Source organism: Oncorhynchus mykiss, chromosome 7 (assembly GCF_057628025.1).
Source record: "Oncorhynchus mykiss isolate SJ-2025 chromosome 7, ASM5762802v1, whole genome shotgun sequence".
NCBI lineage: Eukaryota > Metazoa > Chordata > Actinopteri > Salmoniformes > Salmonidae > Oncorhynchus > Oncorhynchus mykiss.
Genome location: NC_143028.1, coordinates 1,951,522 through 1,975,000, shown reverse-complemented (window position 1 = coordinate 1,975,000; position 23,479 = coordinate 1,951,522). Strand labels below are relative to the sequence as shown.

The window sequence follows — 23,479 nt, the reverse complement described above, 5'->3', positions numbered from 1 at the left end:
GTGTGCTGGGGAGCATCCCAGTCCTCATGCACCACCTCTACCTCAGTCTATAGAACCAAGACACAGCAGGGGTGTGCTGGGGAGCATCCCAGTCCTCATGCACCACCTCTACCTCAGTCTATAGAACCAAGACACAGCAGGGGTGTGCTGGGGAGCATCACAGTCCTCATGCACCACCTCTACCTCAGTCTAGAGAACCAAGACACAGCAGGGGTGTGCTGGGGAGCATCACAGTCCTCATTAACCACCTCTACCTCAGTCTATAGAACCAAGACACAGCAGGGGTGTGCTGGGGAGCATCACAGTCCTCATTAACCACCTCTACCTCAGTCTATAGAACCAAGACACAGCAGGGGTGTGCTGGGGAGCATCACAGTCCTCATGCACCACCTCTACCTCAGTCTAGAGAACCAAGACACAGCAGGGGTGTGCTGGGGAGCATCCCAGTCCTCATGCACCACCTCTACCTCAGTCTAGAGAACCAAGACACAGCAGGGGTGTGCTGGGGAGCATCCCAGTCCTCATGCACCACCTCTACCTCAGTCTAGAGAACCAAGACACAGCAGGGGTGTGCTGGGGAGCATCCCAGTCCTCATGCACCACCTCTACCTCAGTCTAGAGAACCAAGACACAGCAGGGGTGTGCTGGGGTGCATCCCAGTCCTCATGCACCACCTCTACCTCAGTCTATAAAACCAAGACACAGCAGGGGTGTGCTGGGGAGCATCACAGTCCTCATTAACCACCTCTACCTCAGTCTATAGAACCAAGACACAGCAGGGGTGTGCTGGGGAGCATCACAGTCCTCATTAACCACCTCTACCTCAGTCTATAGAACCAAGACACAGCAGGGGTGTGCTGGGGAGCATCACAGTCCTCATGCACCACCTCTACCTCAGTCTATAGAACCAAGACACAGCAGGGGTGTGCTGGGGAGCTTCCTAGTCCTCATGCACCACCTCTACCTCAGTCTAGAGAACCAAGACACAGCAGGGGTGTGCTGGGGAGCATTCAAGTCCTCATGCACCACCTCTACCTCAGTCTAGAGAACCAAGACACAGCAGGGGTGTGCTGGGGAGCATCAGAGTCCTCATGCACCACCTCTACCTCAGTCTAGAGAACCAAGACAGAGCAGGGGTGTGCTGGGGAGCATCCCAGCCCTCATGCACCACCTCTACCTCAGTCTAGAGAACCAAGACAGAGCAGGGGTGTGCTGGGGAGCTTCCCAGTCCTCATGCACCACCTCTACCTCAGTCTAGAGAACCAAGACACAGCAGGGGTGTGCTGGGGAGCTTCCCAGTCCTCATGACATGTGTATATCAGTGATATTGCCTTCAGACAGATATGTTGCACATCCACCAAATCAGGACCAGCAGGTCTTCTCCTCACCTCAACACCGAGAGACCAGCGTTATGATGTCTAAACATGGTGACACCAATGTGCACCTCCACAATGTTACTATTGTCTTATTCACTATATTAGAACCTAAGTCAAGTCCTAAAATAGAATAGTATAGACTAGTCTAGCATAGAGTAGTATAGAATAGAATGGTATAGAATACAATAGTATATAATAGAATGGTATAGAATACAATAGTATATAATAGAATGGTATAGTATAGTATAGAATAGTATTGAATATAATAGTATAGAATAGTCTAGAATAGAATAATATAGAATAGAAAGAATGGAATAGAATGGTATAGAATAATATAGAATAGTCTAGAATGGAATGGTATAGAATAGAATAGAATATAAAACAATGGTATAGAATAGAATAGTATTGAATATAATAGTACAGAATAGACTAGAATAGAATAGAATAGTATAGAATAAAACAGAATAGAATGGTATAGAATATAATAATATAGAATAGTATAGAATAAAACAGAATAGAATGGTATAGAATATAATAATATAGAATAGTCTAGAATGGAATGGTATAGAAAATTATAATATAGAATAGTCTAGAATGGAATGGTATATAATAAATTAGAATAGTGTAGAATAGTACAGAATAGAATAGTCTAGAATAGAATAGTATATAATAGAATGTTATAGAATAGAATAGTAAATAATAGTATAGAATAGAATGTTATAAAATACCATAGAATAGTATAGAATATAGAATGAAATAGAATAGAATAATATAAAATAATATTGAATAGTGTAAAATATAATAGTATAGAATAGAATGGTATAGAATAGTTCAAAATTGAATAGTATAGAATAGAATAGCATATAATAGAATAGTAAATAATAGTATAGAATAGAATGTTATAAAATACCATAGAATAGTATAGAATATAGAATGAAATAGAATAGAATAATATAAAATAATATTGAATAGTGTAAAATATAATAGTATAGAATAGAATGGTATAGAATAGTTCAAAATTGAATAGTATAGAATAGAATAGCATATAATAGAATAGTATAGTATAAAATGGAATAGTATAAAATAGTATATAATAGAATAGTATCAAATAGAATTGTATAGAATAGAATAGAATGGTATAGAATAGAATAGTATAGAATATTATAGAATAGAATGGTATAGAATATAATGGTGTAAATTAGAATAGTATAGAATAGAATAGTATAGAACAGAATAGAATAGTATAAAATAGAATATGATATAATAGTATAGAATAGAATAGTATAGAATATTATAGAATAGTATAGTATCGAATAGTATAGAACAGAATAGAATCAAATAGTATATAATATAATTTAATTTAATAGAATTGTATAGAGTAGTACAAAATTGTATAGAAAATAATAGAATAGGATAGACTAGAGTAGTATAGAATAGAACAGAATTGTATAGAATAGAATAATGTTGATTTCCCAGGGTGATCTTCAGTTGTGGCAAGTCTGCTAAGATATGTAACAGCAGCATTCAGACAAGCCAGATAGGATCCTATAAATGGATCTGAAAGAAACGCTGGATATTGTGTTTGAATGCAACACAGATGTACTGTTCTATAAGGGAATGAAACGTTTTAATTTTATTCTAAAGGACTATTAAAGGCCCAGTGCACTACTTTTGTGAGAGAAAAAAACATTAAAAAAACAACAACATTTATATTGTTTTATTATTGTCATTTTTCAGGGGGTGCTGCAGCACCGTACTTCCCACGGCTGTGCTTATAGTTCAGGTCCTCATATTTTGCACTGCTAAAATGAACTCATCAAAGCCCATAAAAAAAGGAGAGGAGGGGTTGAGGTGAGACGCGGGAGTTCAATTAATCAACATAAAAAGTAGAAGGTATAGTAGAAAAGTTCAAAAGACAACATCATTTGGTAATTAAAATGCCCCCCCCCCCCTTTATCAACGGTTGAATGGATATGACAATGAACATGGACGGTAGCCAGCTAAGTCACATTCTCTGAAAACAATGATTTTAGCCATGAATTTGACATTCAATTGGATCGCTGACACAGCCAACCCCCACACATCAATGAGACGACAACAAACCCGATTCATAAACGGGCTCCATTTCAGTAGCAGGCCAAAATGCATAATGGACAAACAGGCTCGTAGGTTACGGTATGAGAACACCGAGGGACGAGCGTGGGACCCGCTCTGGACCGCGCGCTGGGAGGGAGGGAGAGGGGAGAGCGTGAGCTATTCGCTTGCCTCAGCGAGTGCCTGCCGATGTGAATGCCTCTCTACCATGCGCATTTGACCGAACAAGTGGCGGCTGCGGGACTGTTTCACCTGTCGCTTAAATTATTTTCAGCTTGCAGGGAAACCACAGGGGGGAGGTGAACATCAAGGGCGAATTATTCGATTTGATTTGCTACATACGTTAAATATTGTAACATTATAAAATGTATTTTGCTGATAATATAGAGGAAAGGAACCCCTCAACGATATTCAGCCGAAAGCATAAGACCAAAATCTACTATTCATATAGGTGATTCGCTGAAATAAATAGCCTAGGGTACATTATGATCTGATGAGACAATAGTCCACAGGACACTTCAACGAAAACTGTTGACGCAGTCAAGTTTGTTCGCAAACCAAATGTACAGGCTAAAGCATTGCTAAATAATCATTGCTAAAGACTCAAGGCTAGATATCATTAATAATTACAAGTAGCCTGTGTAATCACTGTGTTACGACAGAATCATGGCAATAACAACCAGCAAACGAAGAATTGCCTCTAACACTTCAGGCTGTATAATTAAAATGACTAGCCCAACTCTCTCAAATACGGGAGAAAGTCGTTTCATCCAGATACGACGCACCTGATAAGCAATAAATAATCAATGCCTGGAGCTTATCGTTAGAAACTACGATTTTTTTTATGAAATCCATGACCCTCTGTGTGTGGGGTAGCCTATTCGAGTTGTAATGACAATATAAATTCAAGACTATTCCCTAAGGGAAAGGTTGCCATCGGATAGGATTCATTAATAGTGACAATCTTGAGTGAGTGGGCTTTATTGACATCCGGTGATGCACTTTGCGGAACGACATGCGTGTTTGTGAACTTCAGATTTGTTTACGAAGACGACTGCAGTAATGTCATGGACAATTACAACATGCCAGCTTGAAGTGTGTCAATGTACATACTGTTCTACTTCACAACAACATTTCATATCAGCAGCAGCGTGGTCAGTTATTTGTATTTTAGATCAATTATTACGGGCAGTTTACAACGGCAAATCCCATAGCCGAAGACCTTGCTCATGAGCGCGCTGTCTGTTGCTCTCACTCACCTGACTGTGCTGTGCTCGGCCTGAACACCACGAAGGAGATGAGGAGACATCGAAGACACAGGGGAAACTTCATTTTGCACGGTTGCTGACGATAACTCCGGTAACTCACATGTCCAATAAGGTATTCCGTTATTTAAAAGGAAATATCGGCTCTTGGCAGTTTCAGAAACTGGGTCCACATGCGCGCGTCATGACGTCCTCCGTTTGCCCAAATAGTTCAATGCACAAGTTAAACGCGACGAAAACAGTAGGTTCGTTTGTAGTTCTTATAGTGACCAATGTTTTGACCGGTTTTGACCACTGATACTCCATGCCATTACTCCTCACACTACGATCCAGCAGACGGCTGGGGGGGTTTTGACACACCCCTTCAGTGCGGCTAACACCTCCTACAGTCCACTGATTGGTCGAGGGAAAGACTCTGAGCTTAATAATCACGCCCATATCACTCATATCACTCTCTCATTGGCTCATTAGGATTGATATACAGTTGTTCTCTTGATGCACAGTGTACACCTGTCTCAGACCCTGGCCTATACACTTCCCTAAGTGTGCGTAAAATGCGCATAGCCAACAATTGCATCGGAATAACTGTTTGTATGCGAAAAGTATTGTGCGTTTCTATTTTACTTTCTCTTCAGAAATGGTATTTGTTGACAGAATAGGTGTTGACATTGACTAGACGTATTTGAGGCTACAGTACACGTAACCTTACAGAGAGGAGAAGAATTGTGCGTACTGCGTCCATTGAGAGCATGACGTGCCCAAACCAAAGTAGGTTAACCACAGAACCCAGATAGGCCATCTAGAGCAAAACGACTCATATCATTTTGTGAAAACAACTAGGCCTCGTTATTGTTTTTATATCGATGTCAATCAGAATACAATCTTTCCTCAAAGTCAACACATTGCTGTGAGAGAAATGGCCAAAACACTGTAATGAATTAATGATGTATATGTCCCTGCCTCTGGGTCTCTCTGTGTCTGTCAAAGTGCTATGTGGCATATAGACATTATATGGACTATGATACTTTTACAGTTACAGTCTCTGTAGGATTCTAACAACATACTGCCAATAACCACAAGAGGGCCAAACTATATAGGCTTACTATGCATTTCAACATGGGTCCAACTGTAATACAGTAGCATCCCCTGTAGTCCACACAGTGAATTGAATAACTGGTTATGCTTATAATCAGTAAGATGTAGGCCTACTCCTGTGTCTTACAGGGGGAAAAGCATGGTAGTTCAACATCTTATTAAAGGTAGGTCTGTGGTTATACTTTAAAAAAATAGATAATTATGATACAAATTAGGCTAATCTGCTAAAGTAGATAATGTGCATATATATATATATGTGTGTGTGTGTATGGTAGTTGATGCCTTAGTAATGGTAAATATGTATGTCTTATTAGGGTTATTTAGCGGTACCCATAGGAGAACCCTTTTTGGTTCCAGGTAGAACCTTTTTTGGTTTCAGGCAGAACCTTTTTTGGTTTCAGGCAGAACCCTTTTGGGTTCAATTTAGAGCCCTTTGTGGAATGTGTTCTACATGAAACCCAAATGGGTTATTGAAAGGGTTCCCCTAGGGGACAGCCAAATAACCCTTTTAGGTTCTAGATAGCACTTTTATTCCTAAGAGAGACCCACTGTACACCAACAGGTCTAACTTATATGACAGGAGCCCCTCATACTGGTCATTGGCTATTATCTGCTGCCATCTAGGGGAACTACATAAGGTAGATCTACTTTAATTGGAGAGATTCAGGGGTGGTGGGAGAAACACAAGATCCATTCACATATCAAATCAAATGAAATGTATTAATAACGCCCTTTACATCAGCAGATGTCACCAAGTGCTTATACAGAATCCCAGCCTAAAACCCCAAACAGCAAGCAGTGAAGACGTAGAAGCACTGTGGCCAGGAAAAACTCCATAGAAAAAGCCAGGAACCTAGGAAGAAACCTAGAGAGGAACCAGGCCCTGAGGGTTGGCCAGTCCTCCATCACAAACCCTCAATCCTATTGATCTCCAGCAGGACTTTTAATAAATAGGAGTTTCTCATGGCCAAGATCAGAGCTGCAGCAGACATGCATACTAAAGACAAATCCAGACTCCAGTGCATTACATGAGAATGATTGATAGTGTGCCCACTGCCCACTTTATGAAATGAACAATGGAATAAAGATTTAACATGCATTATGGAATAAACCAACCGATGGATAAATTAGGATAAATTAGGGAGGTTGCACCACCTGTGGGAGAGAGCACAGGATATTGTATACAAGGTATTGTATACAAGGTATGACAAATATGGTAAAAAAAATATATATATATATATAATTGTAAATCTCAGAACTTGGCAACAGGGCAATACAACATCTAAATCATACAGCCAAACCTGGAAGTATAACCGAGGGAAGTAGTTGGGGGGGGGGGGGGGGGGGGGGGTCGCAGGTGTTTTTCTTCTGATTTTTCAGGGGGCGCTGCAGAACCCTCAACACCCCTACTTCCCGCGGCTATGTATGGAAGTTAACCAACGATTTACCACTGATTTATGGATAGCTCCACGACTTGTGTGTCGCTCCTGTCCCCAGTTAAAATAGCCAACTGGCGTGAACAATGGCTTCAGTTGGAGCATGCATATTCATTTGATGAATCAGTTATTGCAAAGGACAATGAGACGGAAGAATTAGCGCATCAATACACAGAAGAAGAGAACACGAGTGAGAAGTTAGGTTACTGCCGCGTCTCTTCGGTGCAGTCCATAATAAGAAGCTATGGCACTAGACTGTACATCGCTGACAAAACTAACCCTTGTTTTATGTGTGGCGGGTAAGTGTGATTTGATCAATTATATATAATAGCTATTTGTTCTTTTGCTTTTGTTTGCTGGTTGTTTTTCTGTTTTTTAATTGTATGCAATATGCCTCCCTGGCGCACTTCCTATTCTTACTAGATAGCCGAACCGTACCAAGTGATCTACAAATGACTTCCATTGACCTTTTTCGTTTGATGTAGCCTATACAACTTATTGCGTAATCCAAACGTTTGACCATTACGGAAACATACATAACATTTTAAACGTGTGCTGTAGAATGAAGCTAAGGATGAAAATGTCATATTTTGACATTAAACCATTTTCAACTTCATCGATTATTGACGTTATAAAAGTGAAGTGTCCAGTATTATGATTTTGTTCAGTATTCACATAGAGCATCTGGTCTCTAAGCTTTAGTCAGCAGCTTTCTCAGGAAGATGTCTTTCCAAGTATTTTCTCATTGGGAGTCTACACATGATCATGATGAATATGAAAACATGTTCGCACAATACTAAACAAAACAGCTGACCAAGGTGAAGGATATCTGGGCCAACCTGAATGAATCAGCAGCATCAAATGCATGAAGATGCAGTCAGTCAATGCAACGCTTTCTATAAACTGGTCTCTATACATTTGACACAAAGCTTATTTATTCCGCTTCCCACTGGACACACACTGGTTGAATCAACGTGATTTCAATTCATTTCAATGAAATGACGTTGAACCAAGGTGGAATAAACGTTTAATTGCACCCCAGACTGTTCTCTCTGCTACCGCACGGCAAGCGGTACCGGAGCGCCAAGTCTCGGTCAAAAAGGCTTCTTAATTAACAGCTTCTGCCGGATAAGACTCCTGAACAGCCAATCAAATGTCTACCTGGACTATTTGCATTGACTCCCATTTTACACCTACATGTACATATGACCCCAATTACCTCGACTAACCGGTGCCCCGCACATTGACTCTGTACCGGTACCCAAGTATAGAGCCTCACTACTGTTATTTTACTGCTCTTTAATTACTTGTTATTCTTCTATTTTCTTCTGTTTTTTATTTTTTTATTTTTTTATTTTACTTCAGTTTATTTTAGTAAATATTTCCTTTACACTTATTTTTCTTAAAACTGCATTGTTAGTAAGAACTTTTCACTGTAAGGTCTACTACACCTGTTGTTTTCAGCATTTCACTGTAAGGTCTACCTACACCTGTTGTTTTCAGCATTTCACTGTAAGGTCTACTACACCTGTTGTATTCAGCATTTCACTGTAAGGTCTACCTACACCTGTTGTTTTCAGCGCATGTGACATATAAAGATTTGATTTGATAATTGACATCTGTGCCCAGTGGGTTGTCCCCAATTCACCAACAGGAGGATATCATTACTAATAGTAGCCTAATTATAGATGGCTCTCGAATGACATTAGTCAGAGTACTCACATCAAAGGTTATTGCTGGGTAAACCTTGTGATTTTAAAGGCACCATCTGTATTCTGCTACTGTTCAATGGTCATTTAACTGCCTTTGGGCACTTTGCTGTTCCACCTTTCTGTCACCCCTGGTGACCCCTGGAGCTGGTCTCATTCTCAGTGTCAAAAGAAGTGTGAACTATTAGCTAGAGGAAGTCAGGAGAACCCGCACAGTAGCCTGAGCGTCAGTCTGGTTGTGCTATCATGCCAACTTGGTGCTCATTGCCATGCCGACCATGTTTGACTTGACAAGGACAGCAATGGAGAAGGAAAGAGCAAAAACAGATCTGGGACACTGAGTTTCCCATAAAGTGCTTTGTGCTGTCTGTACAAAAACATCTAACTTTAATCATGAAACTCTCAGACATCAACCATTCAAACCCTCTCCATGGCTCTGGCACTTAAGAGACAACATTTGGGACTTCTTACAGCTGAGGTAGGCTACCAAGTACTGACCCCCGGCCTTAGTCTGACTTTTTCGTACAGGCAGGGGGCACTTCACACCTCTATGTTAGGGACCAGGTTGTCAGGGTACCCAATCACAGGCCATAGCTGGTAGGGTTACAGACCCCCCACCCCTATCTGAACCATTTGGTTGCATTCCAGAGTTCCGGTTGAGAACATCACTGTAAACCCCTGGGGCTCCACACCAACTCACCAGCTGGACATTTATCCACATGGACAACCCTCCACCTTGGACTGCCTAACATTGTGTTAGTGCGTAGATGACCTTGTAAGTGGACATTGGGTGGCTTAGCGCTCATTTACAGACAGCAAGGAGACCTTCTACAGGGTGGAGTGGAACTTTGGACCCTCTCCACTGCAGCCCCATCAATGTCAATAGGTGGTGAGCTGTAGTTGATGAACAGCATTCTCACAGCACGTCCAAGTGGGAAAGGGGCGTGTTCAGAACACTGGCGATTGCGTCATCCGTGGATCTGTTAGGTCGTTATGCACATCCTAATGGGCCAGGTTTTCAGGTAAGGTGGAGCTGATGTGGTCCTTGACTAGCCTCTCAAAACACTTCATGATGAAAAAACTGAGTGCTATAGGCAGAGCGATAGTCATTTAGGCAGGTTACCTTTGTTTGCTTGAGTACAGGGACAATGGTGGACATCTTGAAGCATGCATGGATGACAGACTGGGACAGTCTATTCTGGTGGTCCGTACTGGTCAGGTTAGGATGTTTCCTTCAAGACATGGGTTCAAAAAGTACTTGTTGTCTTTAAAATACTTTAAGCTGCATTAGATTGAGCTTGCCTAGTGCAACGGAATGGTCCCAAAAGTGCAAACCTTGCCTATCCGGTACTCCAGGCAGGCTCAATCAAACGCTTATTAACGAAGGGTATTTGAATCAAGATCTTCGTCTGTATGCATCAAGCGTCTCAGAGTGAGACTGCTGATCTAGGATCTGGTGCCCCCTGTCCATATAATCTTATTGTTTATGATCTTAAAGGCAAAACTGATCCTAAATCATCACTCCTACTCTTAGACGCTTGACACATTTAGCCCCTGTTTCATAAACTTGCTGCCTCCCTGATTGCTTCCAACAACTACACTACAATCTGATGACATGTTCCTTCCCTCTGAAGCAGCCCGTGGCTTTCCCCCAGTGAGCGGCTGCAGCGATGCCTACGGGAGGGCCATTCCACCACTTAGCAGCTGCAGCGGTGCCTACGGGAGGGCCATCTCTGACTTCTGTGTGACCAAGTTCACTCTGGACATGAAGGCCCTGGACCAGAGCCTGTGGTGCAGCTGGTCCGACACTTTTCAGTCAGTATAATCTATATTATTCACCTAAATCCATCCTACATTTGATTCATCCTAAATAAAAATAGAGTTGAGCTCAATGACATTTTCTTGAATTATGTCACTGTATTATTTGTCAGTATTACTTGCAAATGATGCTCTGCCAGTTTAGCAGAGGTCCTTGTCTTTACAAGACCGTTCCATCTGGAGAGCGATGTTTACATGTCTATCACCATAACAGGCACACAGATAGAAGGATTCCTCATAGGAATGTTCCTGTGATGTGCAACGAATGTTTCCGAGACCATTCCCTTTAATGTGAAATAGAATTGACCCAGAAAGTGGTTACTATGTTCTCAGAACTTAAGCTGTGAATGTTCTAGACACATGTCATGGAAACGTGGCACAAACAGTCATGCGTCCAGGTTTCTGTGGTTTAGGAGAATATTCCATCAAACGTGGTTGCCATGTTCTCAGAACATAAGATATTCATGTTTTAGACATGTTTCATGGGAGAGTTGCCAGAGCATGTGACCCCAGAACATGTATTACTGTTGCAGAGCCAATCAAGGCCCTGATTGGTGAACATGTATTACAGTTGCAGAGCCAATCAAGGCCCTGATTGGTGAACATGTATTACAGTTGCAGAGCCAATCAAGGCCCTGATTGGTGAACATGTATTACTGTTGCAGAGCCAATCAAGGCCCTGATTGGTGAACATGTATTACTGTTGCAGAGCCAATCAAGGCCCTGATTGGTGAACATGTATTACTGTTGCAGAGCCAATCAAGGCCCTGATTGGTGAACATGTATTACTGTTGCAGAGCCAATCAAGGCCCTGATTGGTGAACATGTATTACTGTTGCAGAGCCAATCAAGGCCCTGATTGGTGAACATGTATTACTGTTGCAGAGCCAATCAAGGCCCTGATTGGTGAACCACTGATCCATTCATCGTTCTTTGTCTATTGGCAAAGTTAAGGATGCTCACACACAGAATGTTTTCAACTCAGATATTTGACACACTTTGACACACATGATTAAATGATTCATGTTATTTTATAGAGTAGTTATTATTCAACATGTCCTCAACTGGGATTTGAACTCACAACGTTTAGGTTCACAGTACTCAGATCTTCCTGCTACACCACCATCTTTCAGTTAATATGACTGTTCTTTAATCAGTGATTTGATTGACTTATTGCAGCAATTGAAGGACTTTCAGTATAGTTGTGTAATGTTGGTGGGGCATGTCAACCTGTTTTAATGATCCTCCTGAATCACTAGGATCAATAATAGTTTGTCTGGAGTGTACTTTTAACAGAGCTGAGATTTACTTCAAAGTGCATTCACCCCATTGCTTACACCTATCAAGTTGTCTCAGATCTAAACAATTGCCTAGGGAGAAGGGTTTAGTGTTTCTTCTGGACAGGGCCTAACTATACTGGCCCAATAAGCACATGCAAGAACAGTCCCGTGTCCAGTTTTCATTCAAACATTTTAATATGTTCCACCATCATTAGACAACTAACAAATTACTGATGAGAGAATAGTCAAATTCACTGACAACTATCCAATCACTGATGAGAGAATAGTCAAATTCACTGACCACTATCCAATCACTGATGAGAGAATAGTCAAATTCACTGACAACTATCCAATCACTGATGAGAGAATAGTCAAATTAACTGACAACTATCCAATCACTGATGAGAGAATAGTCAAATTAACTGACAACAATCCAATCACTGATGAGAGAATAGTCAAATTAACTGACAACTAACACAGATGTGGTTTAGCAACACAATCTAAATGTCGTGAACCATGAGGTTGTGAGTTCAAATCAAATGTGTGAACATATTGAATTATAATTGCTGTATAAATGAACATGCACAATGTAATCATGTGTGTCAAATATGTAAGTGGAAAACACTATGTTAAAAGCACTGTCTGTGTGTAACCTTGCCAACAGACAGAACGAGCTGTGAATGGATCTGTGGTTCACCAATCAGGGCCTTGATGGGCTTGGCAATAGTAACAAGGTGTGATGTGTAATAAAAAAATATATTTTCTTTGGAGAACGTTTCTTTGGGACCATCAGGCAACGTCCTGACAACTGATACACAGAAAGGTTCCTGCAGCGTTCCCATGAAACGTGTCTACAACATTAACGTTATATATTCTAAAAACCATGTTCTAGATAATTCTGCTTGATAATAAGGGAACGTTCTCCTAACGTTATCACCAAAACATGCTGAAAAGGTTCTCAGAAGGTTTTTTGTTAGCATAGATAGAATGTTCCCCGGACTAACGGAAAACTGGACACTCAAACATTAGGAGAACATTACGGGTAACATTACAAAAATGTTCTCTTTCTCTCTCCCTAGAATGGTTAGCTGGGTAGGAAGGGAAGAAGAGAGAGTGAAGGAGGGAGAGGGAGGGAGAGATAGAGAGAGGTGGGAGAGGGAGAGAGAGGTGGGAGAGGAAGAGAGGGAGAGAGAGAGGTGGGAGAGGTGGGAGAGGGAGAGAGAGAGAGAGAGAGGTGGGAGAGGGAGAGAGAGAGAGAGGGAGAGAGAGAGGTGGGAGAGGTGGGAGAGAGAGAGAGGGAGAGAGAGAGGTGGGAGAGGTGGGAGAGGGAGAGAGAGAGAGAGGGAGGTGGGAGAGGGAGAGAAAGAGAGAGGGAGAGAGAGAGGTGGGAGAGGGAGAGAGAGGGAGAGAGAGAGAGAGGTGGGAGAGGGAGAGAGAGAGAGAGGAGGGAGAGAGAGAGAGAGAGAGGAGGGAGAGAGAGAGAGAGGAGGGAGAGAGAGAGAGAGAGGTGGGAGAGGGAGAGAGAGAGAGAGAGAGGTGGGAGAGGTGGGAGAGGGAGAGAGATAGAGAGGGAGAGAGAGAGGTGGGAGAGGTGGGAGAGGGAGAGAGAGAGAGAGAGAGGTGGGAGAGGGAGAGAGAGAGAGAGAGAGGTGGGAGAGGGAGAGAGAGAGAGAGAGGTGGGAGAGGGAGAGAGAGAGAGAGAGAGGTGGGAGAGGGAGAGAGAGAGAGAGAGAGGTGGGAGAGGGAGAGAGAGAGAGAGAGAGAGGTGGGAGAGGGAGAGAGAGAGAGAGAGGTGGGAGAGGGAGAGAGAGAGAGAGAGGTGGGAGAGGGAGAGAGAGAGAGAGAGAGGTGGGAGAGGGAGAGAGAGAGGTGGGAGAGGGAGAGAGAGAGAGAGGTGGGAGAGGGAGAGAGATAGAGAGAGAGAGAGAGGTGGGAGAGGGAGAGAGAGAGAGAGAGAGGTGGGAGAGGGAGAGATAGAGAGAGAAAGGTGGGAGAGGGAGAGAGAGAGAGAGGTGGGAGAGGGAGAGATAGAGAGAGAGAGAGAGGTGGGAGAGGGAGAGAGAGAGAGAGGTGGGAGAGGGAGAGAGAGAGAGAGAGAGGTGGGAGAGGGAGAGAGAGAGAGAGGGAGAGAGAGGTGGGAGAGGGAGAGAGAGAGAGAGAGGTGGGAGAGGGAGAGAGAGAGAGAGAAATGACTACATATATTCCACATTTTTACAAATTGAACCCAGAGGAAAAACTAAGAATACTCATGGGCGAAGGAGCAATGGCTCCTCTTGCAGCCAAATATGTATTTTCCTGCCATAGCCTGAGGGACACTGAATAATAACATATGCATAGTAAACAGTAACTTACTTATTATTACTATTATTGTTATTACTATAATTATTAATGTTTACTGTAGACTGTTACCATTTTATTGTATTTATTTTTGTATTATTATTTACTACCATTTTATATTATTATTTGCTATCATTTACAATTTTGTTACAATGTATATTGTATACATTGTTGCTTTGGCAATATTGACACAATGTTTTTCATGCCAATAAAGCAGCTTGAATTTGAATTTGAATTTGAGAGAGGGAGAGAGAGGTGGGAGAGGGAGAGGGAGAGAGAGAGAGGTGGGAGAGGGAGAGAGAGAGAGAGAGGTGGGAGAGGGAGAGAGAGAGAGAGAGAGGTGGGAGAGGGAGAGAGAGAGAGAGGGAGAGAGAGGTGGGAGAGGGAGAGAGAGAGAGAGAGGTGGGAGAGGGAGAGAGAGAGAGAGGGAGAGAGAGGTGGGAGAGAGAGAGAGGTGGGAGAGGGAGACAGAGAGAGAGAGAGGTGGGAGAGGGAGAGGGAGAGAGAGAGAGGTGGGAGAGGGAAAGGGAGAGAGAGAGAGGTGGGAGAGGGAGAGAGAGAGAGAGGGAGAGAGAGGTGGGAGAGGGAGAGAGAGAGAGAGAGAGGTGGGAGAGGGAGAGAGAGAGAGAGGGAGAGAGAGGTGGGAGAGGGAGAGGGAGAGAGAGAGAGGTGGGAGAGGGAGAGAGAGAGAGAGAGGTGGGAGAGGGAGAGAGAGAGAGAGAGGTGGGAGAGGGAGAGAGAGAGAGAGGGAGAGAGAGGTGGGAGAGGGAGAGAGAGAGAGAGAGGTGGGAGAGGGAGAGAGAGAGAGAGGGAGAGAGAGGTGGGAGAGAGAGAGAGGTGGGAGAGGGAGAGAGAGAGAGAGAGAGGTGGGAGAGGGAGAGGGAGAGAGAGAGAGGTGGGAGAGGGAAAGGGAGAGAGAGAGAGGTGGGAGAGGGAGAGAGAGAGAGAGAGAGGTGGGAGAGGGAGAGATAGAGAGAGAGAGGTGAGAGAGGGAGAGAGAGAGAGAGAGAGAGAGGTGAGAGAGGGAGAGATAGAGAGAGAGAGGTGAGAGAGGGAGAGAGAGAGCTGAGCAGGTCAACTCTGTTTTGCGTGTGGAAAGAAAAAGCGAAGAGGAAGAGAAGGATTGAGAAAGAGACAGAACTTTGCATAAACAAATATTTGGCCAACCAGCCCCTCTGGACTTGGTGTGTGTGTGTGTGTGTGTGTGTGTGTGTGTGTGTGTGTGTGTGTGTGTGTGTGTGTGTGTGTGCGTGCGTGCGTGTGTGTGTGTGTGTTCATGGCCAGGTCAGGACCACATGCCCTATTAGAAGTTGAACAGTAGTCACCTTTGGGGTTTCCAGTGTCAAAGAGAGTCAGAAATTACACTGAATTAATCTACGCTCTTTTAGAACAAAGTTTCCAATGAAGAAAACATTTAATCAACTTTATTCAGTCCAAACACCTCTGATATTACCAGGAGACCGGAGGCACTTCAGTGTGTCTTATTATTCACTCAGTCAATTATATTCACTCAGTCATGCTGCTCTGTAGCTCCCCTGGTATGATGTTGGGACTTCCACTGCTGGTATGTCGCCTCTCTAACCCCTACCACCAGCTATGGTAGTTATATTTAGGTGTGTGGTATGTCCCCTCTCTAACCCCTACCACCAGCTATGGTAGTTATATTTAGGTGTGTGGTATGTCCCCTCTCTAACCCCTACCACCAGCTATGGTAGTTATATCTAACCCCTACCACCAGCTATGGTAGTTATATTTAGGTGTGTGGTATGTCCCCTCTCTAACTCCTACCACCAGCTATGGTAGTTATATTTAGGTGTGTGGTATGTCCCCTCTCTAACCCCTACCACCAGCTATGGTAGTTATATTTAGGTGTGTGGTATGTCCCCTCTCTAACCCCTACCACCAGCTATGGTAGTTATATCTAACCCCTACCACCAGCTATGGTAGTTATATTTAGGTGTGTGGTATGTCCCCTCTCTAACCCCTACCACCAGCTATGGTAGTTATATTTAGGTGTGTGGTATGTCCCCTCTCTAACCCCTACCACCAGCTATGGTAGTTATATTTAGGTGTGTGGTATGTCCCCTCTCTAACTCCTACCACCAGCTATGGTAGTTATATTTAGGTGTGTGGTATGTCTCCTCTCTAACCCCTACCACCAGCTATGGTAGTTATATTTAGGTGTGTGGTATGTCCCCTCTCTAACCCCTACCACCAGCTATGGTAGTTATATTTAGGTGTGTGGTATGTCCCCTCTCTAACTCCTACCACCAGCTATGGTAGTTATATTTAGGTGTGTGGTATGTCCCCTCTCTACCCCCTACCACCAGCTATGGTAGTTATATTTAGGTGTGTGGTATGTCCCCTCTCTAACCCCCTACCACCAGCTATGGTAGTTATATTTAGGTGTGTAGTATGTCGCCTCTCTAACCCCTTACCACCAGCTATGGTAGTTATATCTAACCCCTACCACCAGCTATGGTAGTTATATTTAGGTGTGTGGTATGTCCCCTCTCTAACCCCTACCACCAGCTATGGTAGTTATATTTAGGTGTGTGGTATGTCCCCTCTCTAACTCCTACCACCAGCTATGGTAGTTATATTTAGGTGTGTGGTATGTCTCCTCTCTAACCCCTACCACCAGCTATGGTAGTTATATTTAGGTGTGTGGTATGTCCCCTCTCTAACCCCTACCACCAGCTATGGTAGTTATATTTAGGTGTGTGGTATGTCCCCTCTCTAACCCCTACCACCAGCTATGGTAGTTATATTTAGGTGTGTGGTATGTCCCCTCTCTACCCCCTACCACCAGCTATGGTAGTTATATTTAGGTGTGTGGTATGTCCCCTCTCTACCCCCTACCACCAGCTATGGTAGTTATATTTAGGTGTGTGGTATGTCTCCTCTCTAACCCCTACCACCAGCTATGGTAGTTATATTTAGGTGTGTGGTATGTCCCCTCTCTAACCCCTACCACCAGCTATGGTAGTTATATCTAACCCCTACCACCAGCTATGGTAGTTATATTTAGGTGTGTGGTATGTCCCCTCTCTAACTCCTACCACCAGCTATGGTAGTTATATTTAGGTGTGTGGTATGTCTCCTCTCTAACTCCTACCACCAGCTATGGTAGTTATATTTAGGTGTGTGGTATGTCTCCTCTCTAACCCCTACCACCAGCTATGGTAGTTATATTTAGCTGTGTGGTATGTCCCCTCTCTAACCCCTACCACCAGCTATGGTAGTTATATTTAGCTGTGTGGTATGTCCCCTCTCTAACCCCTACCACCAGCTATGGTAGTTATATTTAGGTGTGTGGTATGTCCCCTCTCTACCCCCTACCACCAGCTATGGTAGTTATATTTAGGTGTGTGGTATGTCCCCTCTCTAACTCCTACCACCAGCTATGGTAGTTATATCTAACCCCTACCACCAGCTATGGTAGTTATATTTAGGTGTGTGGTATGTCCCCTCTCTAAGCCCTACCACCAGCTATGGTAGTTATATTTAGGTGTGTGGTATGTCCCCTCTCTAACTCCTACCACCAGCTATGGTAGTTATATCTAACCCCTACCACCAGCTATGGTAGTTATATTTAGGTGTGTGGTATGTCTCCTCTCTAACCCCCTACCACCAGCTATGGTAGTTATATTTAGGTGTGTGGTATGTCCCCTCTCTAAGCCCTACCACCAGCTATGGTAGTTATATTTAGGTGTGTGGTATGTCCCCTCTCTAACTCCTACCACCAGCTATGGTAGTTATATCTAACCCCTACCACCAGCTATGGTAGTTATATTTAGGTGTGTGGTATGTCCCCTCTCTAACCCCTACCACCAGCTATGGTAGTTATATTTAGGTGTGTGGTATGTCCCCTCTCTAACTCCTACCACCAGCTATGGTAGTTATATCTAACCCCTACCACCAGCTATGGTAGTTATATTTAGGTGTGTGGTATGTCTCCTCTCTAACCCCCTACCACCAGCTATGGTAGTTATATTTAGGTGTGTGGTATGTCCCCTCTCTAACCCCTACCACCAGCTATGGTAGTTATATTTAGGTGTGTGGTATGTCCCCTCTCTAACCCCTACCACCAGCTATGGTAGTTATATTTAGGTGTGTGGTATGTCCCCTCTCTAACTCCTACCACCAGCTATGGTAGTTATATTTAGGTGTGTGGTATGTCTCCTCTCTAACCCCCTACCACCAGCTATGGTAGTTATATTTAGGTGTGTGGTATGTCCCCTCTCTAAGCCCTACCACCAGCTATGGTAGTTATATTTAGGTGTGTGGTATGTCTCCTCTCTAACCCCTACCACCAGCTATGGTAGTTATATTTAGGTGTGTGGTATGTCCCCTCTCTAAGCCCTACCACCAGCTATGGTAGTTATATTTAGGTGTGTGGTATGTCCCCTCTCTAACTCCTACCACCAGCTATGGTAGTTATATCTAAGCCCTACCACCAGCTATGGTAGTTATATTTAGGTGTGTGGTATGTCTCCTCTCTAACCCCTACCACCAGCTATGGTAGTTATATTTAGGTGTGTGGTATGTCCCCTCTCTAACCCCTACCACCAGCTATGGTAGTTATATTTAGGTGTGTGGTATGTCCCCTCTCTAACCCCTACCACCAGCTATGGTAGTTATATTTAGGTGTGTGGTATGTCCCCTCTCTAACTCCTACCACCAGCTATGGTAGTTATATTTAGGTGTGTGGTATGTCCCCTCTCTAACCCCTACCACCAGCTATGGTAGTTATATTTAGGTGTGTGGTATGTCCCCTCTCTAACTCCTACCACCAGCTATGGTAGTTATATTTAGGTGTGTGGTATGTCCCCTCTCTAACTCCTACCACCAGCTATGGTAGTTATATTTAGGTGTGTGGTATGTCTCCTCTCTAACCCCTACCACCAGCTATGGTAGTTATATTTAGGTGTGTGGTATGTCCCCTCTCTAACCCCTACCACCAGCTATGGTAGTTATATTTAGGTGTGTGGTATGTCCCCTCTCTAACCCCTACCACCAGCTATGGTAGTTATATTTAGGTGTGTGGTATGTCCCCTCTCTAACCCCTACCACCAGCTATGGTAGTTATATCTAACCCCTACCACCAGCTATGGTAGTTATATTTAGGTGTGTGGTATGTCCCCTCTCTAACCCCTACCACCAGCTATGGTAGTTATATTTAGGTGTGTGGTATGTCCCCTCTCTAACCCCTACCACCAGCTATGGTAGTTATATTTAGGTGTGTGGTATGTCCCCTCTCTACCCCCTACCACCAGCTATGGTAGTTATATCTAACCCCTACCACCAGCTATGGTAGTTATATTTAGGTGTGTGGTATGTCCCCTCTCTAACCCCTACCACCAGCTATGGTAGTTATATTTAGGTGTGTGGTATGTCCCCTCTCTAACCCCTACCACCAGCTATGGTAGTTATATTTAGGTGTGTGGTATGTCCCCTCTCTAACCCCTACCACCAGCTATGGTAGTTATATCTAACCCCTACCACCAGCTATGGTAGTTATATCTAACCCCTACCACCAGCTATGGTAGTTATATTTAGGTGTGTGGTATGTCCCCTCTCTAACTCCTACCACCAGCTATGGTAGTTATATTTAGGTGTGTGGTATGTCCCCTCTCTAACCCCTACCACCAGCTATGGTAGTTATATTTAGGTGTGTGGTATGTCCCCTCTCTAACCCCTACCACCAGCTATGGTAGTTATATTTAGGTGTGTGGTATGTCCCCTCTCCACCCCCCTACCACCAGCTATGGTAGTTATATCTAACCCTTACCACCTAGCTATGGTATCTATATTTAGCTGTGCTAAGCCCTACCACCAGTATGGTATCTATATTTAGCTGTGCTAAGCCCTACCACCAGTATGGTATCTATATTTAGCTGTGCTAAGCCCGCTGGTAATTCAAGCTGTTAGTTTGCCTTTTCCCACTCCGTCGGTTGGAGACAGAAACAGACCTGTTTTCAAAGAGTCACTTTTCAGACATGTTTTGAGGAATGGCTATTTTGATGCCAATTAATATTGAAAATAAACCTAACATACAGTATTCAGACCCTTCACTTTTTCCACATTTTTTTTACATTACAGCCTAATTCTACAATGGATTAAATGTTTTTGTTTTCATCAATCTACACACAGTACGCCATAATGACAAAGAAAAAAATGGTTTGTAGAAATTTTTGCTAATTTATTAAAAAAAGAAAAACGGAAATATCACATTTATGTAATTATTCATACTCTTTTCTACTATTCTTCTCTGCAGAGCCTCTCAAGCTCTGTCAGGTTGGATGGGGAGCGTTGCTGCACAGCTATTTTCAGGTCTCTCCAGAGATGTTCGACCGGGTTCAAGTCCGGGCTCTGGCTGGGCAACTCAAGGACATTCAGAGACTTGTCCTGAAGCCACTGCTGCGTTGTCTTGGCTGTGTGCTTAGGGTCGTTGTCCAGTCTGAGGTCCCGAGAGCTCTGGAGCAGGTTTTCATCAAGGATCTCTCTGTACTTTGCTCTGTTCATCTTTGCCTCGATCCTGACTAGTCTCCCAGTACCTGCGCTGAAAAACATCCAATCAGCATGATGCTGATACCACCGTGCTTCACCGTCGGGATGGTGCCATGTTTCCTCCAGACGTGACGCTTGGCATTCAGGCCAAAGAGTTCAATCTTGTTTTCATCAGACCATACAATCTTGTTTCTCATGGTCTGAGAGTGTTTTGGCAAACACCAAGCGGGCTGTAATGTGTCTTTTAATGAGGAGTAGCTTCTATCTGGCCACTCTACCATAAAGGCCTGATTGCTGGAGTGCAGCAGAGATGGCTATCCTTCTGGAAAGTTCTCCCATCTCCACAGAGGAACTCTGGAGCTCTGTCAGAGTGACCATCGGGTTCTTGGTCACCTAAGCCCATTCTCCCCTGATTGCTCAGTTTGGCCGGGCAGCCAGCTCTAGGAAGAGTCTTGGTGGATGCAAACTTTTTCCATTTAAGAATGATGGGGGCCACTGTGTTCTTGGGGATATTCAATGCTGCAGAAATGTTTAGGTACCCTTCCCCAGATCTGTGCCTCGACATAACCCTGTCTCGTAGCTCTACGGCAATTCCTTCAAACTCATGGCTTGTTTTTTGCACTGACATGCACTGTCAACTGTGTGACCTTATATAGACAGGTGTGTGCCTTTCCAAAACATGTCCAATCAACTGAATTCCACAGATTCCCCATCAACGGAAGCAGGATGCACATGACCTCAATTTCAAGTCTCACAGCAAAGGGTCTGAATACTTATGTAAATAAGGTATTTATTTTTTTAGCCAGTTTTCTCTTTGTCATTATGGGGTATTGTGTGTAGATTGATGCTGATTATTATTATTTTTATCTATTTTAGAATAAGACTGTAATGTAACAAAAATGTTTTGAAAAATCAAGGGGTCTGAATTCTTTCCGAATGCACTGTATTTAAAAGTTAGAGTTGGTTTTCTCATGCTGCCCCCTAGTTTCAATGTTTTATCCCCCCTTGCAGGCCTTACGAGGAACTGACCAACTGCACCTATTTTGTGGCACTCAAGATGCACTGCTTCTGGCCCAACCAGCAGATAGACGAACTCTTCATACGCCTCCACATGGACTACTTTCACGACTGCGCTCTGACCGGCAGGCTGCTTCGGGACCCTCCTATACGTATCTTGGGGCCTTTCATTGGAGTGCCTGTGCTGGTCACTCTGCTCATGACTGCCCTAGTGGTGTGGAGCGGTAAATGCTGCCAGGGAATCGTGTAACTGTCTCATCCTGGGTGAAGGTGCCCCTGGGTACGGAATACAGATCTAGGATCAGTTTGCCCTGCCAAAATTCTAAACTGAATCATTAGCGGTGGAAACGCAAAACTGACTTCTAGGGATCAACCTGACCTCTTGGAGAACGAACTCCAGCTTATCTGATAGGGGAGACATGATGGAGGGGACACTGAACTGGGGCAAACGACAAGCAGAGATACCCAACAGCATACTAAGACTGTAATCTTTCTGTGATGTTTGTTGTTTGATGGACACTGGTGGTATGAGTGAAGGACCTCTCAGAAGCCTACTACTGAAACAAAGCAAAGGCTATTTAAGATTGTGCTGTGGCTCATCGATAACCCTAGAAATTCCAATTGAAAACACGCATTGTATTGTTGTAAACCACAAAGTGGCCAACCAAGAGAGGGCTAATGTTGTGTAGGGCACGGAGGACAGACAGTAAATACCTCGTATGTCAAAATCAATGCAACAACATCTGTAATGTAGCTTTGGGCACCAGCCAAGTCTTTATATGAACTGAATAGATGTATATAAAGGGCTTCACAGAAAAGGCTGTATTTGATCTAGACAGCCACGCCCAGTAGCCACGCCCAGTAGCCACGCCCAGTAGCCACGCCCAGTAGCCACGCCCAGTTGCCACGCCCAGTAGCCACGCCCAGTAGCCACGCCCAGTAGCCATGCCCAGTAGCCACGCCCAGTAGCCACGCCCAGTAGCCACGCCCAGTAGCCACACCCAGTAGCCATTCCCAGTAGCCACGCCTTTTAAACCCAACAAAACAGGAATTATCTTCATCAGAATATGTTGTTTTATATTCTACCGTTTCACAATGGATTACAGAGCCATTACCACTGCATGTACCTATAGATACACATGTCTGATTATTCATTCATTATTATCTATTCATGTGCATTCTAAACAGAGAAATAAACAACTACAAATACTAATATGATAAAAGTGAACTAAGAAATTGTTTTTGGTATCCATTTATTTTGATATCAATATGATATTTGTTTGATATCCAAACATGAATGAGAACAGAATTGAACTCCGACCTGAGGAGTGTAGAGATGCCCCTTCAGCCCACAGCCAGAACCAATATCTCTCTTCCCAGCACTGAGTGTCATACTACCATCCACCTACTACCATATCTATCAGATTCAGGAGTCAGAGTACTCCAACATCCCAATACACACACACCTGTGTAGAGAGGTATCAAAAATACATTACAATATGAACCATTCAAAAACAACTGGCTATTGTCATACTGTGG

At 43.6% G+C, this 23,479-nt stretch overlaps 2 protein-coding genes across 3 annotated transcripts in view; one reads left to right on the top strand and one right to left on the bottom strand.

Moving 5' to 3' along the window:
• The window catches only part of LOC110515808 (receptor tyrosine-protein kinase erbB-4), a 478,553-nt gene extending 473,476 nt beyond the window's left edge, over positions 1–5,077 (bottom strand). The window contains 1 exon segment of the mRNA XM_090239673.1: positions 4,730–5,077. Within this exon segment, the coding sequence (XP_090095799.1) occupies positions 4,730–4,802 (73 nt within the window). The 5' untranslated portion in view covers positions 4,803–5,077.
• Positions 5,078–7,251: 2,174 nt separating this feature from the next.
• On the top strand, positions 7,252–23,163 carry LOC110527275 (receptor activity-modifying protein 1). 2 transcript variants are annotated; one of them, XM_036951776.2, is made up of 3 exons: positions 7,252–7,565; positions 10,610–10,790; positions 21,935–23,163. In XM_036951776.2, the coding sequence occupies exons 1-3, from the start codon at positions 7,511–7,513 to the stop codon at positions 22,188–22,190; spliced, it is 492 nt and encodes a 163-aa protein (XP_036807671.2). In that variant the 5' UTR covers positions 7,252–7,510; the 3' UTR covers positions 22,191–23,163. The 2 variants fall into 2 exon arrangements, with proteins under 2 accessions (XP_036807671.2, XP_036807672.2); XM_036951777.2 differs by having other exon boundaries at positions 7,281–7,565; positions 10,613–10,790.
• Positions 23,164–23,479: the final 316 nt, after the last annotated feature.